The sequence below is a fragment of the Rhea americana genome, unplaced genomic scaffold (assembly GCF_003343005.1).
Source record: "Rhea americana isolate MKP2758 unplaced genomic scaffold, rheAme1 scaffold_15, whole genome shotgun sequence".
NCBI classification, from domain to species: Eukaryota; Metazoa; Chordata; class Aves; order Rheiformes; family Rheidae; genus Rhea; species Rhea americana.
In genome coordinates this window covers 3929738-3938919 of record NW_028185594.1, presented here as the reverse complement: position 1 = coordinate 3938919, position 9182 = coordinate 3929738, and the positions used below count along the sequence as shown (strand labels likewise).

The following is a 9182-nucleotide window of genomic DNA, read 5'->3' as shown; positions in this document are numbered from 1 at the left end:
AGAAACGCCTGGTAGGTGTGCGGAGAGTCCCCCTGGAAAAGCAGCCCGCAGGCTTCACCCAGCACAGGTGAAACAGCTCCGGTGCCTGCTGATGGTACCAGGTGCCCACTCTGGTGCCGGCGCCCCTTAAAACACCTCCTGGCTGTAGGGAACTGGAAACACTTAGCTTAAAGCTGTGTCTCCCACTGTCCGGTTAAAATACGGAGACCTATAGTTAGTTTTAACTTTGTTACCTAACAGCATGTGATGAGGGTTTATTTTAAGGCTGTTGACACKCTTTGAGAATTATTATTATTTATTTATTAAAAAAAGACTAACTTAGGGCCACACGTTTTTCCCTTATAGCAGAGCGTCCTGTTGTAGCRGCGCTGCTGTTGTGGTAGTGTTTTGTGATAAGCCCTCCCTGACCAGGTGTCAGTGCTGACCGATGGGCAACAGCCCTGGTGTTGCGTATGGAGCTCCTTATAGTGATGCTTTCGCAGCTGCCTTCAGGCTCGTTTTGCCAGTTGTTTGTCATATGTATGTGTATAAAACGAGCTTTGTTAATCATAAAACTAAATTATCTGCAGAAAACAGTATGAGATTTTAGTAGGAGTTGTTCTGGTGTTGCCATATTTTTATGGTGAATGAGTGAAGCGTATGTAGGGCCTGGTCCTGTGGAGTTGCATGTGCTGTGTTTTCACAGGATGGTAAATCCTCAGGAGGTACAAATTTATTGTAATACCATATTGAAACTGTGATAGCTTAAAACTGCTAAAAGGCTGCTCTGTGAGGAGCTCTATTTCCCTTATTTATTTACTGAGTATTCCCACTGAAGCATGAATGATGCTCCGGCATTGTGTGAAAATGAGGTGGTGTGTCTGCAGCACTGGGACTAAGACTAAGGTATTTAGTTTAACCTCATGTGCAAATGCAGGTGAGCTGTTATTTGAATAAATAAAAGACAGACTTACAACTCTTTTCATTCAAGTACCGATGCAAAGTATACTGTGGTATGCCTAGCTTCTGCTTTTTCCTTGGGTCTTGGTTTTGGTATTTTGAGATAACATTAAAAGTGCGTTACATACATAAAAGTGCGCTACATAGTCCACTTACTGCTGCTTCTGAAGGCCTTTTTCTGCAGCCCCATTTGCCCTGGCGAAACCTGGACCTATTTATATATATTGATATAGACGTATATAGATATAAATGCATGTTGAAATAAATGTGGTTCTGTGCAGGCATGAGAATCTGCCTGTGTGGATGCAGTTGCAGGACTGGGGCCTTACAACATGAGTTCAAATAGAGAAATCCTTGTTCCAAAGATTTCTAAAAATACAGAACTAGTCTCGAACCTTAACTCATTAATAGCCATTTTTAGGAAATGATCTTACTGAAATCTTAGGCAGTGTGTGTACTCTTAGCTACAATTTTCAGTCGTGAACCTTCCTACTGAACATCTCTCTAAAAATCCRTGGAAGATTTAAAAATTCCTAGTATCTTAAATGATTTTTGCTTTTTAGGCTTTGGACTGTCTTTGTTCTGCCTTAAGGCACTAGGCACTATTTACTAGATGGAGGGAATTAGCTGAAGTTAAAATTCCAGCTTAAGTTCATTTTATGTAGGAAAACAAGAAATTATTCAGTTTTGGAAAAAAAAGTTGTCCCTCCACCCCACAGTTCTGTTTTTTTTTCCTGATGATTGAAGTTGCTGCAAGTCTATATGCCACTATTATTAGGAATAATACTTAATTTTAATTCTCTACTTATTACATTATATTCTGAAGCATAATTTTTATTGTCACTGTTGCCTAAAAGGTACTGCTGTTTTTCTCTTAATATAATGCACATCCTTATTCTATACATGCTGCCTTTTTGCAGATTTGAAGTAATAAGCTTGTTAAAAAGGTAGAGTGAAGACAGTGTTGCTGCTTCTGTTTTCCTAGGTAGATTTTAACATATGAAAATAGTAGTCCAAAAATAATGATTCCAGAGAATAATTAAAATTTGTTACCCCTTACGTATCATTAAGTGTCTTCATCCTGCCAGTAGGTCTTCTGTCTGGGTGCTTGAGCGTGTGTGCGGTGCCTTGGCTTATGCAGGGCTCTTTAGAGTTCTTCCTGGCTAGGGACTGCACTCTTGTTAGTAAAGTTGTCCCAAGGAGTAACTCTTGTAGCTGACTTTGGTAGATTCTTAGTGTTTTCTGTCTCAAATTAGATGGTTTTACTAATAAAACAGTTCTATTTTGTTTCCAGAGTTATAGCAGGCTTGGCTTGGTAGCTGAGCGTAGCAGAGAACGGAGCTGATGAATGACCAGAAATAAGCCAAACTTATTATTAGATCACAGAACAGGGACAGAAGTTACAACTTTGTGGTGTTGATGTCGACCACAACTAGATGTGGTATAGCTGCTTTTGATAGAACAGAACGCTTCCCCGAGAGGGACTAGTTGCCTATAGTCTCGAAGTATGAAATAAGAAAGAAATGGAGCGTTTTTACTTTCTGTATAATATAGTTTGTGCTAATACTGAACACAMGTTATTACTGTAAGGTGCCTTTAGATGCATTTTTTGCAATGATTTTTATGGTTCCTGTCCAGCTCTGAGTGCATTAAATTCCATGTTTCCCAAATATCTTAAAATCTATATTTACTGTTAGTCTCAGCAAAAGGGCTGGACAATGAGAATGCAGGGATTTTTTTCTCTCTTGGTCAGATGTAGGAATCAACAAAACTACTGTTTAAACTATTTGAGTGTGTGAATAAGCTGAGATTCTGCGAAATCCGTGTTCCTGTTTTACCCCCAAGTTAGTGTTTCTGGAAACATGTAGGTGATTATACTATGTCTGTGAGGTGCCATGAGCACACCAAGCAATATAACATCGAATCCGCACTAATATCAGAAAACACAGAACAGCACAGTTAAGACCTCTTTAGTGGTGGCTTGTATTTGGATGCAACCTGTGAACCTGTAAACTCAGTCCTCTTGATTATACATCTTTTAACCGTGGACAGATAATTGCAATGCAATTTCCAATGCACTTGGGCATTCCATTGCCTAAAAGCTTGTCTTGCATGTCAAAATTCTAAGCATACATTTTAAAATGCATCTAATCGTATTGTTTAAAATATTCTAATATTTTCAGCACAGTGTTTTCTCAGAATTGCCGACTGAGTTTTTGGGCTACAGTGCATTGGGCTTTCTAGTAGTAACTAGGTCATTAACTTCTCTGTAGACTACAAAAAATGTCAGATGCCAAATTTCTGCGTAACGCTGACGCTCGGTATGATCTAGCATAGATTTCCCCATAAAGTTTGCTACTGCAGCGTTTCTTGACCTCTCTGAATGAAGGACTGTTTAACTATTTTGGGAGGGGGTGCATGGAGTGCAGAGGTGCAGCCTTGTTGTCTTGGAGTTGCTGGGTGCTGCAAGCAAACTGACTGTGCCTGCTTGTGGTTGCTAAAAGGAGTTGGGAGCTGGCTTCTTTCTATGCCTGACAGCAGGCACTGACAGCTGCGCAGGTGTGTGCGTTTAAGTGTTTTCTCTTTCTACCATTCTCGTTTTGCAAACCACCTTCCATTGTCTCGCAGACCATCATACGGCCTCAGTCTGCAGGACAAGTAGTGCTGCCCTAACTGGTTGTGTCACGAAGAGTGGCTTTGCTCTCTGACCTGCCTGTCTTTGCGACGCAGCCTTGCTAGGATGCCAAGTTTRCTGTTCTTCACATGCCCAGACAGGACTTTTACCAGAGGAAGGAGGTCTTGTTCCAGTCATCCTTTCARGAGTAAAAAAAAATGGGAGAAGGGGAGATAGGAATGTATTCCCAAATTTCAAATGCTGATGGTGACCTCACAGGAACATAAGAAATGCCCTGCTGGGTCAGTGATCCGTCCAGCCTACTGCYCTGTCTTGGGCAGGGGGAGTAAGAGATGCTATTGAAGGAGAAAACAAAAGCCTGGGCACTTCTAGTGTTCTTTGCTCTTGCTCTTTCGGCATCCCTGTTTGTTAAATTAGGCATTCAAGCAGGTGCATCACTGTCCACTTCTTTTAGTATCTGTTTGTCTATGAACATTTCTAATGCTGTTTTGAACCTGATGATACTATCTGCTTCCACAGCTTTCTGTGGCACCAAATTCCAGAAGTTCACTACCTGATCTTAAAAAAAACCAAAAACCACTTTTCAAAAAAATATATTTTAAACCAATCTCTTATTAGCTTCATTGAGCCTCACTGTTTCTAGAGTTACGTGATTTGGTATATGATGTTTCCATATTTACCTTATCCTCTACCTTTATGATTTTGTAAAGCTCGGTCATGTCCTACGTCAGCTGGCAACGGCACAGATTTCTGGGCTCTCTTTTGCTCTTTGCCCTGTTGCTTCTGACTATCTCAAAATCTTTTATTTTTGTTTAAGAAACATGTAGGCTCCTTAAGAAGCAGCCTCTGGCTCCTCATTCATGGGTTGTGACTAAAGCCAGTCTGAGCATATACAGATGCAAATTCTATTTGTGTTGAATCATTCTACAGCTTCAGTAAAGGGTATAATTGCAAACCCCAAAAGATGAAGATTTTGTACCCTGATATTTTTGCAGCAAAGTGCAACTGCTAAGCATTTGACTTTTTTCCAGGGGAAGTCCATGTTTCCGTCATCTCTTACTGAATCCTGTGGGACAAAAATAATTTCTCCCCCACCCACTATTTAGCTAAGTGTAGTTTCAGTTCTTTTCAGATAAGTGGCATGTACCTATTCCAGTGCTGTGCTACTTCTTGGATAGCAGCAAAAAGCTCTGTAAAGAATGACTATATTTTGTTCAAAATAAAATACTAGTTCAGTTTAAATTGGAATCAACAGATTAAAAAGTCCTTGTATACGTGGTATGGAAGTAAAAAGAAAAAGCTCTTTTTAGATATAGTACAACTTTAATCTCTGATCTTGGAGTGTATCCATATAGTGCCACTGCCTTTAGGGGCTCTATGCAGGATTGTATCAATAAAGATTTAATTGCAAGATTGAGAGTTGCTGTAGGTTTTTTAGGTCTTTTTTGTTTGTTTGTTTTTATATAAGACTGACAGCTGGGTTTATTAGCTTTCTTTTTGTTCATTGCTGTGTAGTTGATCTGATCAATTCATATTAGGATTTTTAACATGATTATATTTATATGAACTTCTCTTACTGTATATGTAGACTCAAAAAATCCCGTTCAAGCTCATTGGGTTTCTTGAGAAATGCTGTCAGTATTTTTGCTTAAATGCTTCCCATAKCTTGCCCTGTGCCCTGAATGTTTCAGAAGAACAAGAAGGAAAATGCTGTGCTGGCCTTGACACAGTCAAGTTAAACACAAAAATAAAACTTAAAATTACAAGTTAAATCCAAAAATAAGACTAGAGGCATAAGAATAAATCTGGGATTGTAGTGGCTGGGAAGGACAGAGTAGTTTCCTTGCAGAAACCTGACTGAGGAACGCTAGATAGTGCAGTATATTTCTTGCTGTTTACTTTGGAAGAGTTCTAAAGAACTCTTTCTTTGGCTTGTTGCTTCATAACCTTCAGAAAAGAAACATTGCTGGGTTGTGTAAAAGAGGAGAAGGTCATTGATCAGTAAAAAAAAAAAAAAAAAAAAAAAAAGAAAAAAACTCTACAAAGCATAATAGTAGTAGCTTAAAAGAAGGTGGAATATACAACAGAAAGAAATGTTGAGCAGCACCCAGGTCATCCCTCCCCTGCAAGATTCACCTGTTCTTTCAAGTTTTTCATCTTGTCCGGTATGCCACCAATATAAGCTTTGGTTAACTGCTGAGAGAAACAAATCTCAGAGCAAAGGACTTTGTCAACTCCATTCTGTATATGAGATGCAATTAGTTAATGTGCATTTGGTTATTTCTGCTACCATAGTAATGGAAGAGGCGCTCTCAAACATATGGGTCACAACTCTTTTCCTTCACATTATTGCTGGGTAATATTGAAGTGTATGTCAGTGTCTGCCTTAACAGAGGTGTCTGAAAGGATTATTTGATTCTTACTACACTAAAAAGTGATGACAGTTCCCTGTTTCCTTTCCATATTTTTGAAGGTAAGGCACAGCCAACAAAACAAGGAACTTCTTTGGTTTTAGAACTAATGCATTGTGAAGGGTCATATTCTAGTTACTAGCTTCAAATGTGTATAGTATCTGCTCTTCCCTGCATTGAGAGAAATTGGGAAAAGTGACTGGAACTGGATTAGATGCTCTGTACTTATTCTTTGGCTATCTGGCATAAATTAAGTGCTATGCCCCTGCCCTTGAGTGTGTGCTTGTGTGTGTGCGTGGAAAGGGAACTGTGTATATAAAGAGGAAATATGAAATGATCCTCACTATTGTCAAATGATTAGGTAGGTCACTTGTATTTAAATCAGTAACATTTTGCAGCATACACTCCCGTTCTGTATGCTGCACGTGTACATATAAAACTATTTCAATAATTCTTAAGATTATTTTTAAAATACTGTCTTTTGTCCTTCTGCTTGTGCATCTAGATACATGCTAATGAAAGTGCCTGGTTTGTGCTGTTTGCTGAGAAGGGCATGAGAGAACATTTTGTTTTGCCCTTGTGTCTCAAAGTTGCTTTGCTAGAAACCCAAATGTTGCAGTACTTTTCATTTTTCTCAAAGTGCTTTTATACAGTGGGAAGTGAAGGTTTCTTTCTTCACAAGAGGAAATTGTATCTTGCCTATGAAGTCTCTGGGCTCCCTCTTTGCATTTTTTTCCTTGTTATTTAGAGCCCTCAGGATAAAATAATTGGATGAGGTGGTTAATAGGTCTTGTCACATGCTTTTGATTTATTGCATATTTTCTGAATATTACCTCTACATGCACTGCTTTGCGTGCTGTGTAACACGCGTGAAGTACACGTGAAACTGAGTTGAGTACTGAATACACCATATTCGAAAGAGTTTGCTCTAGAAGTTCAGGATGGCTTTTGTGAATAATAGGCACCTTTTGCAGGCTGGGTTGGGAGTAACAGAGTAACTGCAGAATATGTGCACTATTAAATTTTACGGGAAGTTGCTTTTATTTATTTATTTATTATTTTTTTAAAAAAGGAAATGCTTGCTAAAAGCTCCATAGTGGTGGGAAACGTAAGAAGCAGCTTATGAGTTCATGGGTTTGTTATTTTGTTGCACTATCCAAATCTTGTTTTATTAAAAAAAAAAAAAAAAGTCTCTTGAACTTGGAAAGGACATTTCAGCCTCCTAGGGTCAATAAGAGTACTGCCTCTGGCATTAGTAATGCCAGAATTTACCTAAAATAAATACAATAAGGTTGGAAAAACTCATGCAGAGCTTGGGAAGACCTGCTCATTGATGCCTGCAAAAGCTGTGGGCAACTACAAGATCTGGAAACTGTTCATGAGATGTGGTAAAGACAGCCGAAGAAAAGCTTACCTGCACTGTGTGATAAAATTGAAATTTTGCAGCACAAAGATAATGATTTTTCTATGCAAAGATACTTGAAGGAAAACACCCCTGCAATTACATGGGTTAACATGTAATGTCATCAGCACACAACTTGACTAAAAGCAAGTGATCTAATTTGCTGCTTAACCTTTTTGCCATTTGTAGCACCTGATCTTTTTCCAGTAGATGGGTGGAGTTTTGTTCAACAGGCTTAGGCCTGGCGACAGCAGACTCCTCCTCTTCCCCCCCTCTCCCATACACTTTCTTTTCCTTTCAGTTTTCAAAGATCTGTGGCTGCTAGTTGAAAATTATTGCATTAGAGGGTCTGGCTGATTGGGTGCTAGCTGAACTGCAGGTTAAGTGGTCGCATCTGGCCACCTAGTAAGCAGTGTGGTCCTATCTATTCTGTCTCAACTGACTTTGACTTTTTGGTATTTTCCTTAGACAATCTGCTTCATCTTGATTCGTCATCATTCCAGGATACTGGTGTCTTTGGGGCTCTCTGTTAACATTGATATGGTACAGAAGATTTAAAATCAGGTATTGTTTTGGGTCCCTCTTTCCCACCAAAATGAAACACGCAGTCTAGAACTGAATGTGCTTTTTTCTTCCCTTATGTGATTTATCTTAATATTTTGGTTCTTTCAGCTGATGTTCACAAGGAATAGAGTCACGTGATGTATGAAGGCAAACACATACACTTCTCTGAGGTTGACAATAAGCCCTTGTGCTCGTATAGCCCCAAACTGTGCAAGCAGAGGCGACTTAACGGCTACGCCTTCTGTATCAGACACGTTCTGGAGGACAAGACTGCCCCCTTCAAGCAATGTGAATATGTGGCCAAGTACAACAGCCAACGCTGCACCAACCCCATCCCCAAATCTGAGGACCGTAGGTGAGTTGTGGTCGCCCCTCTGCAAAGCGGACCGTAGCTGGGGTGCAGGCGTGCGTTTCCCTTTGAGGTACTGAGGGASGAGCTGGCCTGGGTAGGTTGAATTCCAGGATGTTTCTTTGAGGATTTTGTTTTAAGACCAATAAACTGTATTTTGTTTTCTTTGGGGAGTCAAGTACACAGAAAGGGGGCAGTAACTTACTTTCAAGGAAGTTTTCAAGAATTCATTGCTTTTTTCAAATTCAGTGTAAACTGTGGATCGAACCTGCTGCAGTGTACCTGCTGTTCTGATTAATCAACTCTGTCACTCATAGTACGCGCTCCTCAAAGTGCCTGCTTGTTTGGCCAACTGTGCCAGAAGCACGCTGCCACCTATTTTTGCAGGACAAACGGTTGGAAAGGTACACCCTCTGGGCTTAGGGAGTGGTGACACGAAGGGGTGAAGACGGGGTTACAATTTGGTGCTTTTTACTTGGTTTGGTACTGATGTAGGGTGTTGTATTACTGGAATAAAATAAATATTACTTGATAACAGATCAGCCAGCTAGGAAAGGGCTGCTGCCTCCCTTTCTTCTGTACTACCTCCCTTCTTCCCATCCCTGCCCAGTGAAGATGCCTGAGGTGCCTGGCTTATTAAATGGCTCACAAGAGATTATGCTTAAAGCCTTTGGAGAACTGGGAATTCAAACCAGATTTCCTCAGTTGCRGCCCATACCGTAACTGCAAGGCTATTCTTCCTTGCTCCTCAAGGCTTTTTGAACACTGGTTGCGTGGATGTTCCTTGGAGTGAAATAGCAGAATTTGACTGATCTTGGCTGCCAGGTATATACAACTCTAATAATTTTTCGGAGTCACCGCTACAGGTTTTGTCAGTAATAC

The 9182-nt window shown here is 40.0% G+C and overlaps 1 protein-coding gene across 3 annotated transcripts in view; it reads left to right on the top strand.

Moving 5' to 3' along the window:
• The window catches only part of INO80D (INO80 complex subunit D), a 40691-nt gene continuing 31509 nt past the window's right edge, over positions 1–9182 (top strand). For all 3 annotated transcript variants that reach the window (XR_014895139.1, XM_085299359.1, XM_085299358.1), the window contains exons 1-3: positions 1–67; positions 7856–7951; positions 8060–8306. Coding sequence is in view for 2 of the 3 variants with exons in the window: in XM_085299359.1 (XP_085155485.1) it covers positions 8089–8306 (218 nt within the window). In the remaining variant the exon portion in view is untranslated. The remainder of the gene's footprint in view (positions 68–7855; positions 7952–8059; positions 8307–9182) is intronic.